Genomic DNA, 15,825 nt, shown 5'->3' on the forward strand with positions numbered 1-15,825 from the left:
GCTGATCAGCGCCCGACTGTGCTCTCACCCTTTGGGGCCTCCAACGCCGGGTTGGGCTGCCCTTCCCTCGGGGCCGTTCCTCCTCACAGGAGACAAGGTCAGGGCCAGGACAGTGTGGGGACAGGGCCACGGGGGTGCACAAAGGGGACCATTGACTGCTGAGGCCTTTTGGTGGCTCTGGCTCTGGGGAGGGGAGGACACAGGGAGAAAGGAGTCTATGAAGCAAGGGCAGGGGAGACCACAGAGTGGAGAGACACGCCTGGGTGCACAGGAAGCTTGCGTTGCCTCCCAGTGGTGGCTACAAGGCAGGCAGAGCTGCCACTAAGCAGGAGAAAGGTCTCAGACCCGTGCTTCCCAGCATGGCTTAGTTCCACACCATGGAAGCAATAGCTCGGGGAGCCTGGGGCCCGGGCACCCCGGGGTGGCTGTGGCCAGGCTTTAGGTAGGACATAGGAAAGAATCTGCGATACACAACAGGATTCCCACGTGGTGACAGTAATGCCGCCAGCCACAACGGGCAGAACCCTCGACTGGTTTGGGAAAATGCAAGTTCAGTCCAGGGCTCCTCAGGCTAAGAGTTACACCAAAGGCCATAGCTGGGGACCCAGCACCACAAACCAGACCCTATAAAGCCCTGTAAAACGTTCCCTATGAAGACAGCACGGCCCACTGTGCCAGACCGTACCCACGGCTGTGTGTTAACATGGCTGGCCTGGTTAAGCAGTACCTGTGGTGTATTTCTGAGGATGCTTCTGGAGGTCACATGTGAAAACACAGAACAAGCAGAGCAGGGTCCCTTACTCTGGGGTGGGGGGCGATGGGAGATCAGTGACCACTGGCCCCCAGGGGGCTGAGGGGCATCTGTCAGCCGCTGGGCCGGGAAGTCTGTCCTTGCCCTCAGATCTCAAGCCTGCACTCTGTAGCTGGCTTTCCTGGTCTGTCATTGGTTAAGCAGTGTCCTATGGGACACGGAGGTCATACGCCATGGAGGACTGGCTGCTGGACACTTCTACATCAGGGCTTTTGGCCTCCATAATAAAACACTGAGCTGTCACAGCTTGTTGCTGGAGGACCAGGGACAGGGCTGGTCTCAGTCTTCCGAGTGTCGGGATTACAGGAGTGCATCACCACACTTGGCTCAGGTCTGCCAAGTTTTAGTTATCCTTTCAGTACCAGTTGTTGACTTGAGCAGGAGATGCTGAGCCCCCATGAGTCCTGCTACTGAGCTACCCAGTGGAGGACGGATGCAGGGATGTGGTGATGACCATGTTAGTCCAAGTCAACTGGTCCCCAGACTCTCAACAGTGTACTGCTGTGGTCCTAGACCATGAGACTCCAAGCATTTTTAAAGCGGCAGAATTTCAACATACATACCAAAGCTTAGGAGTGACGCCTTGCTGCTCATTAGCTTGTGTCTCTGCTCAGTGAGCAGCAGCACAGGACACCCAGGCCTGCTCTAACACCCCATGTCGGGCCGAGAACCTGCCTTTGGTAGGATGTCTTCAAGAAGATCCCACAAAGGGCATCACATAAAACTCAGGTGTGTGAAGTTTACCGCGTATGACACTAGCCAACGGGGACCCACCAAATAAATCTGGTGACCTAGAAACCGCACCCTTGCGAGCGGAGGAGGCTCGTGGAGGGAGCTGGAGCTGCAGCTCAGCTCGGTTCTTTCCTTACCGGCTCGTCGTCTGGAAGCAGGAGTGCAAGCCGACCAGGAAGGGGTTGCTGGACGCCTGCTCAAACACGTGCTTCTCCGTCTGCACCCAGTCAATGTCCTAAAACAGACACCAGACAGACGGCACCGGTCAGGGCAGAGGAAGCAGGGGCGAGGGCAGGAACACCATCTAGACAGTCAGCACCGGTCAGGGCAGGGGAGGCAGGGGCGAGGCAGGACCACCATCTAGACAGTCAGCACCGGTCAGGGCAGGGGAGGCAGGGGCGAGGGCAGGAACACCGTCTAGACAGACGGCACCAGTCAGGGCAGGGGAGGCAGGGGCGAAGCAGGACCGCCGTCTAGACAGACGGCACCAGTCAGGGCAGGGGAGGCAGGGGCGAGGGCAGGAACGCCGTCCTCTCCGCTTCCCAGAAGACAACGTGGAGAGGAAAAGAAAGCACCTCTCAGGAGACACTTGAGCCAGGTGTGTTGCTTACACCTGTGACCCCAGCACCGGCTGAGGCAGCCAAGGCAGGAGGACTGTTGGTAATACAGTAAATTCCCCGGGGTGGCCTGCAGCCTGTTACAGAATGATCCAGTCTCAAACCAAACCAAACCAAACCATTGCCATAACCCACACCTTGACACTAGACGTCATCACCGTCTCCAACATCATCACGTCCATCACCCTCCCCATCCACGCAGGGTGGGACACGTTCCCAAAGACCCGCAGCCACTGAGTGCAGAGTAGGCCAGTCATGGCCAGTGATTAGCTGCTACCACAGGGCCATCTCCTTCCCCCTCAACCCAGCTGGGTGGGATGCTGCAAAGTAAGAGGTCACAGCTTGATTCCACCACAGCCCCAGGAAACAGAGAGCCCCCCCCCATCTTGGTGTGTGGAAGCCCACTTAGTGCACTGGAGACAGCCACCACTCCCCGTGGTGAGCTCTCTGAATCCCAGGAGCTCCACCAGGTGGAACAGTGTCAGTCTTCCTCCATGTAGGTGATACCTAGCCCCACTTCACCCAGACTCCCGACCTGCTCGCCCAAAGTCGACCTGATCTGACCGCCACACTCAGGTGGCTCACACCTCAAGTAGCCTCGGTCACCCCCGACTCTTGCATGGAAATCAGTGGGTTGGCGGTCTTCCATCTATCCCAGCCTGGGCCATCTAGCACCAGCGCACCTGGGACTAGGCTTTGTTGACTGCATCTCTACAGGTTCTAGTTTACAGAACACCCGGCACCGTACAGGGCTAGCACACAAGTCACCAGGGAATGTGCTGGAAGGTCATCCCAGGAGAACCGAAGCTGTTAGGAGAAAGACTGCTAGAAGCCATCCAGGCATTGGCACAGCAGGGCCACATAGCAATGCCTGGGACCTGGAGGGGCGAGGCTGACAAGTTCCACTGCAGAGAAGCTGAGCGTAGGAAGCTAAGGGACTCGTGTATTCCAGGAACCTCAGCTCTGGGTCAGCAGAGACCGGGCTCAAGGACTGACCGCAGGAGCCAGTGGGCTTCTGTTAATGGGGAACTTGAGGCAGCTCCCCGGTCTGTGTTCAGAGCCACGTCCTAGACAAAACCACTCAGAGGAGAGCAGTGGCCGAGGACGACTCCAGAGAAAGGGAACCCAGTTCAGCTCAGGAGGGCATGGCAGCACCTCAAGACTGTGAGGACTGACACCTGGTGCTGAGGACAGGCTTGAATCATGGGTACTCCCACTCACTCAGGAGCTCAGCATCCAGGGGTTACAGGGCCAGTCTGACAGGCTATGCCTTGTGCAAATGTACCCTACAAGTGAAAGTACCAAGCCAACCTCAGGTCCAACAGACAGGAAGCCAGCAAGCGTGTGAGAGTGTGGCAGCCTCATCCATCCCCGGGGATGACCTTCTGGCGGGTTCCCTACTGAGCTGTGTGTTAGCCCTGCACAGCGCACAGACCTGAGACCCAAGCTCCCAGCCTGGCTCGGGTGGGGAATGAGATCCGTTCTAGGACCTGACAAACATTTGCTGCTTAGCACCAGCAGCGGCTGAGGGACAGCGTCACTGCTATCTACACACTGCCCTTTCTCTGCTCCCAAGAGACAGAGCAGGCTGCTCACTGTAACAGCAAAAAAAGCAGACACAAAGCCAGCAAGCACGTGAGGAAGTGGCAGCCTCCTGCGCCCTCAGAGAAGCTGTGAGTCAAGGTCACGCTGGGTACTCACAGATGTGCTGTGAGGAACAAGCCAGAAAATAGGTGTTGGTGAAGATGTGGAAAAACTGCGAGTCCTGAGCCCCACTGGCCGGAACAAAAATGGCACAGCCACGTTGGGCAGAGTTTGGGAGTTTCTCCAGAAACTACCCCTGGAATTATCACACACCCTGGCAGTCCCGCTCCTAGAACTACATGGAAAAAAAGAACAGAAAGCAGACTAAATACCTACCTGCAAATGTTTACTGTGCCACCGTTCACAGCAGTGCAAGAAACCCCATGTTCATCCACAGAGAGATGAACAGCAAGGGCAACACCACTAAACTCAGGGGTTCTAAAGCTGCTGCTGCTACTTTGGAAGTGGGAAAGCCGTGGTCCAGGAGAGCCCGGTTTCACAGGGTCTTCGGTGGCCCCCCGAACAGACGTGCACACCTTGGACCCCACGAGCGCGGCGCTGCGGCAGGACGTGCGCTCTCACCTCGTCGTCGTGGACGAGCTCCTTCTTCACCACTTTCATGGCGTAAATCTGGTCGTTTTTTTTCAGCCGCACCAGGAGGACCTTGGCGTAGCTCCCGCGCCCGATGACTCTGATGAGGTCGAAGTCTTGCAGCCCCAGCCCCTGAGAGATTTTGATCCCATCTACCCCGTCGATGACAGGCTTAAGGTCCTGGGGAGAGGCCCAGAGAAAAGAGGGGACACGGTTTGCCAAGATCCAAAAGCTGTTCACTGTCACGTGACGGGCAGCAGGGGCCTGCTCCTCAGCATTGAGCCTCACGTGCCAGCACCCAACCCCCCCCCCCCCCCATCTAACTCAAACTAGAAAAACAAAGAACCGAGACTGTGGGCTTCTAAAGGAAGGAGCTGGAAACACAGCAGTGCCTCTATGATGGCTCTGGGGGGATGTGGGGGGGGGGGCATTGCCCAGGCTAAAATGCAGACTTGGGCATGCTCTGTGAGAGTGGGAAGTTCGGGAACCTGCCCCATGAGGGTGGGAGAGTGGCACTTGCTTCATGAAGATGAGGAAAGTGGTGCTTGCTCTGTGAGTCTGGGGAGGAGGAACCTGCCCCATGGGGGTGGAGAGAGCGGAGCCTGCTCTGTAAGTGCCACCCCGCTTCTGTGCTGTGACGGTGAGGGCAGCGCGCGGTGCCTGCGCTGTGAGATGACCAGCAAAGGCTGAGCGCACGCACAGCGCGTTCTTCTGTTTCTCTAGAACATCAGAGCTGGGGGCAGGTGGGAGGCCGGACGGAGCCAGATGGAGCCCGTGGGTCAGATTCCGGGGAAGGGCCTGCCTGAGGGAGCGGCTGAGGGCTTGCCAGAGCAGGAAGGACAAAGGAGCAGAGGAGAGGAGAGGCTTAGGAGCAGATACAATGTGGGGCACCGACCACTCAAAGGCCATCGGCCTCATCTGAGCCCAGCGCTGCAGCGTCTTGTCACACCTAGCCTGCGCTGAGGTTCATATAACGGCCCCTGAACTCACTTACCTCAGAATCATCTTTGATGTTGTCATGTTTCCGAGATGAAGAAATATACGCGACTGGTAAAGAGACAGAAGGAAGGATGATGTGACAAGTGTCACAGAAGCACAGGGACCCCCTGGACCCTCACCTCCCTGCAGCGGTGGGACAGGGACCTCAGACGGGACAGCAGTGCTCAGAGGCCAGTCCACAAGGCAGCCACAGCTCATTCTGAAGAGCCCCATGAAGCTACAGCTTCCTAGCCTGGTCTAAGCTGGCTGTGTGACTGTGGCTACAAGCTCCTTTACTCACGATGAGGTCAAAATGTGACAGATTCACCAGGACGGAAGGACTGTGAGCTGAAACGTACAAGTTCATTCAGGGCTGGGTGTTGTGGTGCGTGCCTCTGTTCCTCGTACCTGGGAAGCTGAGGCAGGAGGATTGTACGATTCAAGGACGACCAGGGCTACATAATAAGACCTTGTCTCAAATAAAAGAGAAGGCCGGGGATGTTCCTAGCATGCACAAAGCCCTGGGTTGAATCGTCAGTGCCGCGATGGCAAATGCCTATAACCCTAGCGCTCCGCCTGGGAGACAGAGGCAGGAGGATCACAAGGTTAAGGTTATCCTTGCCAATAGACTGAACTTGAGGCCAAGCTGGACTACATAAGACTGTCTCAAAAAACAAAACTTTACGGCTGAGAAGATGGCTCAATGGGTAAAAATGCTCGCTGCACAGTTGTGAGGACCTGAGTGAGGACTACAAACGTGCGATGTGTGTAGTGGTGCCCATTTGTACCCTGAGGGCGTGAGGGGCGGGAGACAGGAGGATGCCTAGCAATAACACACATGCTTTGTGTGCCTGCACATGCGAGCACACACACACAAAGAGAAAGAGAGAGACAGACAGACACAGAGAGAGAGAGAGAGAGAGAGAGAGAGAGACAGACAGACAGAGACAGATAGACACACACATGCATACATACAGAGAGAGAGAGAGAGACAGACAGACAGACAGAGACAGACAGACACACACACATGCACACATACAGAGAGAGAGAGAGAGAGAGAGACAGACAGACAGACAGACACACACAGACAGAGATACAGACAAAGAGAGAGACAGACAGAGAGAGGGAGAGAGAGAGAGACAGACAGACAGACAGACAAACAGACAGAGACAAAGACAGAAGTAGGAGGTGAAGAGTTAAACACATTTAGTAGACTATAAAATAATGATTGAACACCCACCCACCCAAGGTGAAGGTACCAAGATGCAGTTGTGTGGTTAGACCTTCACACTACTGTAACTATCGTAAGGAGAACCACTGACAGTCTGGGGCCACTGAATGCTGACCATAGAGGCCAGCTCTGTGGCATGCCCAGTATGCAGGAGGTGCCTGGCCTGGCAGTCACACGCTGAGTGTCGTGCAGAGCACCTGCAGTCAGCACGGAGGGTGCCAGTAGTGAGGAGATAACTGCCTGGCAGCTACCAGAGAAGGCCAGTGGCCCCACCCATTTCTGTGGGGACAGACGGGAGGCTGTGCACAGTGCTGTCCCCAGCCCAGCTCACCCAGGAAGGAAGACCAGGAAGATGGTGAGAGGAGTGCACTGCAGGGTTCAGAAGAGGGGGACCACCCAGTTGGGGGGAAGGGGCACCTACTTCCATCAGTTTCCTCTGAGGGAAGGTCTACACCGTCACTCTTGTCATCTACTGGAGGCTCTTGGGAAGGCATGACAGAATCCTGCGAGGAAACGATGGTGTCAGCGTTATGACCCAGCTCTTGCTTCTTGACTACAAATCGCATGTGTGCGCTGCGAGGGGTTGTATAAACGACAGCAGCCGCGTAGAGCTGAGGCCGCTACCTAAGAGGTGCTGAGGTGGCCACCCAGGCTCTTAGGCTACCGCCTTTCCAGAAGGTGTTTGGTAGAAGGAATGCCTTACGCCCTGCTTGGCGATACCCCGTCACTGCACTGTGGACACCTCACTGGCAGCCAGGCTCCTGATCAGCAGTCTAAGTCTAAGAGCCCGGGTGGGGGAGGGTCCCATGTAGCTAAAGCCAGAACAGAGACAACTTCCGGTCATGGCCCCTCGGGTCCAAGCACTGGTCTCACTCAGATCTGAATGACCACATTTCTGGGCTCATCTCCTTCATCTTAAGGTAATGGCGGATCTACAGGGTCATAGGTTGTATGTGTCTTCGGGGCTTACAGCAGACACAGGAAGATCTTTAGGAGGATGGTTTTGTGGGAACTTATGTCATGCTCCAATCTGGACCCTGGTCTTACTTGACATATGGAACATGGATATGCCACCTCAGCGGCATCTTTCTTCCTCACTCTGGCAAGATGCACATAAGCCAACAGCCATCCTGGGGGCGGAGGCTTTGGGTCTGGCAGGCATTGGGCAGGGCCAGGAAGAAGTCTACATCCAGGGTAGGTGGCCCAGGCAGGCTGGCTTGAAAACCTCCTTAACAACACACCAGGGGGCCTGGCCCCTTTAGTTCCCACTGTTCGGGATGTGAGGTTCTTCCAGACTCTGCCCGTAGTCACCCCTGCAACATACAGGCCTCCTCCTGCCTGGAGCAGACGTAGTATCACTAATGGAATGACACGGACCAAGGGCTGCCAAGGCCAGCGTGGCCAGAGAGGCCCAGAGGCCCAGTCATCCCTCCCCACACCCCAACTCACCATATGCCTCCTGCAGGTCAGCGGGACGAGGACGTGGCAGCGTTTATGGACCAGCAGCTTGCAGTTGATGCACCTGTAGCCCTGCCTCGAGAGACCCCATATCCTTTCGCTGCACTGGCCACAGTACGCTCTCTGTAGATGGGAACAGCAGCTATCAGGCCCGGCTGGCCCTTCTAGAAGCCCATGCCACACTTAACGAGTCTGGTTGAGAACTCGGGCAGACCACACTTTGCCACGTGAGAGGGGGCCTGACACCTCCTTTCTGAATGCAGATCCGTTCTAGCTCAGCAGTTCCCTTCTTGGGCTCACGTGAAGGCCCAGAGACAGTGATCCCAGGAGGGGCTGTGCTGCAGGGGACAGGGTGTGGCGCCGGCCACAGTGGCCAAGCAACCCAGGCCGAGAGGAGAACAGTGGAAGCAGCCGACGACTCTCTCAAACTGACTGCAGTCCGAAGGGCGGCTGCTGACATTCTGACTTGGAGGGACTGTGTGTGAATGGCTGCGCAACAATTATGCAATGGTTTTATTTTCAGAATTTGAAATAATCCTTTGTTGTTCGCGATTCTAATGAGCCTCAAACGGGTAAGTGTCAGCTCTGCTGGTGTCAGCGTCCACGACTTCTGGAGTCTTATAAAAAAAAATCTGTGAGGCCAGGCGTGGCGGCACACGTCTTTAAACCCAGCACTTGGGAGGCAGAGGCAGGTGGATCTCTGTGAGTTTGAGGCCAGCCTGGTCTACACAGTGAGTCTAGGACAGCCAAGGCTACACAGAGAAACCCTGACTCAAAAAAACAAAACAAAACAAAAACAAAAACAAAAACAAAAAAACTGTGAGAAGAATCACGCTCAGAATCTGGTCATGTGACTCTTACAGCGTTGGGGTGTCTGCATTGATGAACAAGAATGTGGGTCCCCAGCTGCCCCAGACTTATTAGCGCTTTGGCTTTCTTTTACCCTTTTTGAGACATGGTCTCATGTAGCCTAGGCTGGTCTCAAACTTGCTATGCTCTCAAGGATGACTGACACCTCCCCACCCCCCAGTGTGTGACATTTGCACTGGTGTCCGCCTCGATCACTCTCTGCCTTCTCCTTCTGAGGCAGGGTTTCTCCCCGAACCTTCTGTTTCTGCCCCACGCATGACCATGCCTGCCTGGCTTGTCACGCCGTGGGTGCCGGGTGCAAAGTCTCACGGTTGTGCGGCAAGCCCTCTTGGCCACTGGGCCACCTCTCTGGCCCAACCTTAAACTTCTGATTTCCCTGCCTGCTTTTCCCGGTGCTGGGGTCACAAGCAGGCACCAAAATGCCTGGTTGTTAATGTGGCTCTTGCTGGGGGTAGAATTCTGGGTCCTGGGCCTGCTAGGCAGCCATTCCACGCACTGAGCAATAGCCCCAGCCTCTCTTATCTTTTTGAGGCTGTCTTTAGCCCCCCCAGTGCTGTGATTATAGATCTGTACATTATATCTGGACAAGAGAGCCACTCTTACCTGGGGCCAGGACAGGCCAACGTCTAACCAAGAGCAGCTTGGACTTAACAACACGGACTGGACTGAGGCCTCCACGCCTCTCTTATGGGAGTTACCAAAACTGTACCAATAGCTTTTCTTTCTTGCTTTATTTTCATATATAGATAAATTTTTCCGAGACTGGGTCTCTCCATATAGCCTTGCTGGTTTGGAACTTGCTATGTTGAACAGGCTGGCCTCAAACTCACAGAGAGCTGCCAGTCTCTGTCTCCAGAGTGCTGGGATTAAAGGTATGCACTACCACTCCCGGCCACTTGCTCTTTATTTAAAATCTATACTCGAATCATCAACATTTCAGAAAAGCATGCCACTAAAACAATAAAGCAAAAATGACAGTCCTGGGTTTCTATTCTCGGGAATTCACAGAAAATAGATTAATGGCATAAAAACATTTGGAAGTCTGTTTCATATGCTGCCAATTTGTTTCTTGCTCTATTTTTCAATCATGTATTTTAATGTTTCAAACCTATCAAACGCCCATTTTGTATTCAGTCAGGCTAAGCCTTCTGCCTCAGTTTCTGCTGGACCCTGACCAGAATGACCGTTGTCGACTATGTTTTTTTATTTTTTTGTTGCTGACGGTGAGCCCAGATGTCCGGTTCACCGTCTGTGGGAATCCTTTCAGGCTGCCTTCCAGAGGGTCTGCACTTGCATCTGCCAGCCACCTGGGACACCGCTGGGCTAGATGCTCTTAGGGGCATGATTCTGGATGTAAGTATTTATGAGGTCCATTACGAGGTTTCAGATCCTCAGAGAGAGTATTCCTTGTTCCTCTGCCTTGCTCTACCTGGGAAGGGTGGGGCTCGTGGGAAGACACAAACCCATTTCTCTCAGGGCCTCAGTTACTGGAGCAAACACCAATGCCAAGCTCCTAAGGAGAGGGCGCACAGCAGAAGGTCACCCCAGCTCAGGGCGCCCCTCCCCCTTTTTGTATATGAACTTTAACTGGAACATCGCTGCACCCACTAGCTGCGGCCTGTGGCTTTTTGAGTCACAATGGCAGTACTGAGTGCTGCCATAGAGGTGTATGTCCTAAAAGACGGAAAATATAGACTCTGGTCTACTACAGGAAATGCTTGTTAACCGTTTCAGTTGCTTCAGACAAAAGAACCTCAGAAGAAACCCTCAATGGCCCTAACCTGGTGGCTCTGCCCACTCCCAGAGGCCTCTCTTCTTGAGCCCTGCTGCTGCCTACCCACTCGTCAGAGAAGACAAAGTACCGTCTACCCGGCCTGCCCTGTAGCACAAGGACCCACGTGCACCGGCACAGGGCGATGCAGCCATCACAAGGAAGACACCACCAACTGCTCTGGTTTAGGCCTTGAGAGTGGGCCAAGCCTTCACAGCAGAGCGAGCTGGGCTCCCAGCTACGGCTGCCCCTGTGAAGGAGCAGCATGGGGCCAACCAGTGGAGGTGGATTCTTCCGGACAGAAGCAGAGTGTGAATACTTTCTAGTTCACACTAAGCAATGATTACTTTCAATGCCTTTGACACTGTCTTGAGAAAAACGTCCACATTTAAAAATACTTGTCACTTTTAAATAACAAGGGTTAAGCCGTCTGCGCTTGTGAGCAGTCACACGCATTAGACACTCACAACTCAGTCCTGACATTTATCCAAAGCTGACTTGCAGAGGCTGGGAAGATGGCTCAGTGTTTAAGAGCGCTGGTGACCCCTGTAGAAGACCAGGGTACAGCCGTTTGGATCTCCAGCTCTAGAGGACCTGATACCCTCTTCTGGCTTCTGCTGGCAGTGCATGTGCATAGCGCATAGATACACATGCAGGCAAAACACCCTGACTCATAAAATTAAAAATAAGTATCTCAAAAAAAAAAAAAAAAAAAAAGGTAACTTGCAAGAAGTTGAAAATGGCAACCATTTGTGTTCTTTTAATCTTTTACTCCCTTAGGTTTTATATGTTATGCATATTTTCTTGTAGGACTGGGGAGATGACGGCTCAGTCTGTGACGTGCTGCCAACACAGAGACCAGTGTTTGATCTCCATCACTTCCAGGGGGAATTCCTAGCACTGAGGAGGCAGAGGTAGGCAAGGCCCTGGGACCGAGGCTAGCTAGCTCAGCCTACACACACACACACACACACACACACACACACACACTCACACTCACACACTCACACACCCATGCACCCCTCTTGAGTCTCACAGAGGGACATTTTCTTTCCAAAAGCCAAAGTGAGGCTAGAGGGTAAAAACAAGGCCACGTGGGAGTTGTAGAGCGCGCAGGACTCACACCACCTTTGTGTTGGTCCCTTGTCAGCAGACTAAGAGGCTGAGAAGGGACTGGGGGGTGGTTGACTTAGTAGGAAAGGCGCTCCCCCCGTAAGTATGAGAACCCGGTTTGATCTCCAGCACCCACATAAGAAGGATAGGTGTGGTGGTATGCGATTGACATCCAAGCGCCGGGGAGGAATAGAGACAGGAGGACCCTTGGGGTTCACTGGCCAGACACCCTAGCTGAACTGTGGGTTCCACGTTTACCGAGGTACCCCATCTCAAAAGTTAAAGTGGAGAACCACAAAGGAAGACACCCAGAGCCAATGTTTGTCCTCCACCCAGACTAGTATGTGTGTGTGTATGTGTGTGTGTGTGTGTGTATGTAATGTATGTATGTAATGTATGTATGTAATGTATGTAATGTATGTATGTTATGTATGTAATGTATGTATGTGTGTATGTAATGTATGTGTGTGTGTGTAATGTATGTATGTATGTAATGCATGTATGCATGCATGTAATGTATGTATGTAATGTATGTATGTATGTAATGCATGTATGCATGCATGTAATGTATGTATGTAATGTATGTGTGTGTGTGTATGTATGTAATGTATGTATGTAATGTATGTGATGTATGTATGTGTGTGTATGTATGTAATGTATGTATGTAATGTATGTAACGTATGTATGTAATGTATGTATGCATGCATGCATGTATGTAATGTATGTAATGTGTGTATGTAATGTATGTATGTATGTATGTAATGTATGTATGTATGTAATGTATGTATGCATGTAATGTATGTATGTATGTATGTGTGTATGTGTGTATGTATGTAATGTATGCATGCATGTATGTATGTAATGTATGTATGTATGTAATGTATGTATGTAATGCATGCATGTATGTATGTAATGTATGTATGTATGTAATGTATGTATGCATGCATATATGTGTGCATGTATGTAATGTATGTATGTAATGTATGTATGTATGTGTGTAATGTATGCATGCATGTATGTATGTAATGTATGTATGTATGTAATGTATGCATGTATGTATGCATGTATGTATGTATGCATGTAATGTATGCATGTATGTATGTAATGTATGTGTGTAATGTATGTATGTGTGTAATGTATGTATGTATGTGTGTAATGTATGTATGTGTGTAATGTATGTATGTAATGTATGTATGTATGTGTGTGTGTTATGTATGCATGTATGTATGTATGTAATGTATGTATGTGTGTAATGTATGTATGTAATGTATGCATGCATGTATGTAATGTATGTAATGCATGTATGTATGCATGTATGTAATGTAATGTATGTATGCATGTAGGTATGTATGTAATGTATGTATGTAATGTATGTATGTATGTATGTAATGCATGTATGTATGCATGTATGTAATGTAATGTATGTATGTAATGTATGTATGTATGTATGTATGTGTACATATATGAGCATGCACATCTGCATGCAGCTGTGCACTCATCCACATGACTACACACACTGTAGTGAGAGCCTCTTAGTGCCACCCAAACCTGGCCCCTATACAGGTGGATGGGCTTGGTCTCAGCCACTAGCCATCCACAAAAGGGGGGAACAAGCCACGACAGCACTGGATTCCGGTGCCATCAGAGGTGGAGGGTTGGGCTGCCCGAGACTCCTGCTCTGCCCAGGGACAGGGTCACAGGAGAGGGGGCACCTGGCTGCACAGATGGGGAGCTGGCGCTGGGTACTCCAAGGCCGGATGTCCCCATTTCCCCACATTCTCAGCGGACAACTTCCATCCTGGCTACCTGGTTGGCTTACTGTAAAATTTCGTGGGCACCTCCTGCTGGGCAGCACAAGAGTAACAAGGCTCGTCCGTCGCACCGCTCCAAGCTGTCCTCGGAGCATCCCATGCTAGCACCTGATGCTTGGCGCCCCTTGAACTGCCTTGATGACATTAGGCCTCTCCAAGGTGACAGTCTGAGTGGTTCCTCTGCTGCCCACTGTGGCCCCACGGCCCCCGCTCCCCCGAGTCTCCGTAAGTATCCTTCTTTCAACCGCCAGTCACAGTGGACAACAGCGTTCAGCACGTACCTACTGCGCGCCAGGCCTGGAGGGTACGAGGAGCGTCTTGATGGGACGCAGAGAGAGCCTGGGGTCTCAGCGTACCCTGACGCTATTTGGGCTCCACTGTGTCTACTGCATGCTGGACTCCCAGCATCCTCTCTGGGCTGACTTTTCCAGGTACCCTCTCCTCCAGGAAGTCCTTAGGGTCTCTAGGCGGCACCTGGCTGTCTTCCTAGGCACTGCCCCCCATCTTTCCTGAGTCTGAAGCTGTCTACAGTTCTGCTCGTCGCATCTCAGCCTTTTGGCTAAAGTCAGGCATGCACGTATTTCCCGCTCAGTCATTCAGAATTGTGTCCCCTGGCCTACCGCTCCAGCCTCATCCGCTCCTGGGGTAGGAGTGAGAGCAACCCCAAGTTGGCACACAGGACAGGCACCCAGAGCTCACACTCACATAATCAACCGGAGATACGGAGGAAGCCGGCTAACGCCTATGGTGACTGGGCTAGCCTACCAATGTGACTCAAGAGGAGACCAGAGAGAAGGACCTGTGGCCGAGGCACATGGCAGTGAGCACAAAGGGAGTATCGGCGGCTGTCCTGAGGATGCAGAGGCCTCCGTGTGGCTCTCACACCACTGACAAATATTGACTCAACCCTTGTGCCCCTCCCCCTTCATCCCTCTTCCCAGAACTCACATGTTCCATACTGGAAACAAGACAAGAGGGAACTCTTGTATAAGAGGCTGGGGGCTGACCCCATAGCTCGGCTGCCACAGCTCCTAACTATTAGGCCTGTGGCCACTCAATGCTGAACTGTCTTCCCAGCATGGGGACAGAGAGTGGAAAAGTACAGGGTTAGCTGGGCAGTGGCACTTGGGTTCCATGCAGTCTTGCAGTAAAGGCAGGTCCCCGTGTTCACAGGACCCATACCAGAGAGGGAAACAAGCACTGTCCTTTGCTGTGAAAGGGAGCCACAGCAGAGTCACCCAGTCACTGCATACCAGCAACAAAGCAGCACTGTGGTGAAGAGATTTGAGGGAATAAAGTCACTCAGAAAGGACTGGCCACTGGAGCGACGGAAAGACAAGAGGGTGGAGGCGTCGGGGACTTTAGAGGGTGCGAGGGGACCCTTGCCGCCCACAGGAAGCACCATGTGCTCGAAGAGGCAGGCAGGTCGGGCTAGGTGTGCTTCACAGCATTGCGAGGTTATGATTCAGGCGGGCCAGGTCCTCAGGGCAAGTGACAGTGAGCAGACCTCTATAATCAGGAGCAGGAAAGGACACCCAAGGCACAGCTGAAGGAAGCTCAGCAGGAGAAAAGGACGCTTCGGGGCCCCCCCATTTCCTTTTATAGAAGCAATAAAAAAGTGACCCCTGTGAGAGGGGCCACTGGAGACAGGCGGGGCACTCACCCTGTTAAAACGCTTGGCTTGGAAGAGGTGGCCGTTGGCGCGGTACAGCTTCCTCCATCTTCTGGCTCCACGGCGGTAGATGGATTCTAGGGAGGATGTGAAAAACGTGTGAGGAAGAGCAGCATCGCGATGCAGGAGCCTGGCTCCTGAGCCCAAGGTACAGATGGGGACAGGCCACTCCTGTCTAGGTGGCTGGAGCTGTGGCTGTAGTCCTGGCTAAGGGATGCCAGAACTAAACTGACAGCTTCCCCAGGCAGAGGCTTCTCCTTCACCTCTCCTCACACGACTCTCATGTTCTCACAGCTGTGGCTGCTGGAGAAGGCAGCTCGGGCGGGAGAGGTCCCAGACAGTAGTGGAGAATACCCAGCATCCGGCAGGAGCAGGCAGTGTACAGCAGTGGGATGACGGGATGTCAGTTCCTCCGGCCTGGGCCACTCAGTTCCCAGACTGCTTACTCTCTGCCTGCCCGTTTTCCTTTGCCCTCCTTCCCTCTGGGCAGACCCTGAAAGCCAGGCCCCTTTTTTTCCAAACAGGGACAAGGTTCAAATGGACCATGATATTTACATATGACCATCCAAGGAGGGAAAGTGGATGG

General features: G+C 52.9%; 1 protein-coding gene across 1 annotated transcript in view; it reads right to left on the reverse strand.

Moving 5' to 3' along the window:
* Prkcz (protein kinase C zeta) overlaps positions 1-15,825 on the reverse strand; it is a 110,402-nt gene that overhangs the window by 24,211 nt on the left and 70,366 nt on the right. Inside the window, exons 5-10 of the mRNA XM_051171158.1 lie at positions 15,231-15,316; positions 7,994-8,125; positions 6,966-7,047; positions 5,330-5,382; positions 4,327-4,515; positions 1,681-1,778 (exon numbers count right to left, since the gene is read on the reverse strand). Coding sequence (XP_051027115.1) covers positions 1,681-1,778; positions 4,327-4,515; positions 5,330-5,382; positions 6,966-7,047; positions 7,994-8,125; positions 15,231-15,316 — 640 coding nt within the window. The remainder of the gene's footprint in view (positions 1-1,680; positions 1,779-4,326; positions 4,516-5,329; positions 5,383-6,965; positions 7,048-7,993; positions 8,126-15,230; positions 15,317-15,825) is intronic.

The sequence above is a fragment of the Acomys russatus genome, chromosome 29 (assembly GCF_903995435.1).
Source record: "Acomys russatus chromosome 29, mAcoRus1.1, whole genome shotgun sequence".
NCBI lineage: Eukaryota > Metazoa > Chordata > Mammalia > Rodentia > Muridae > Acomys > Acomys russatus.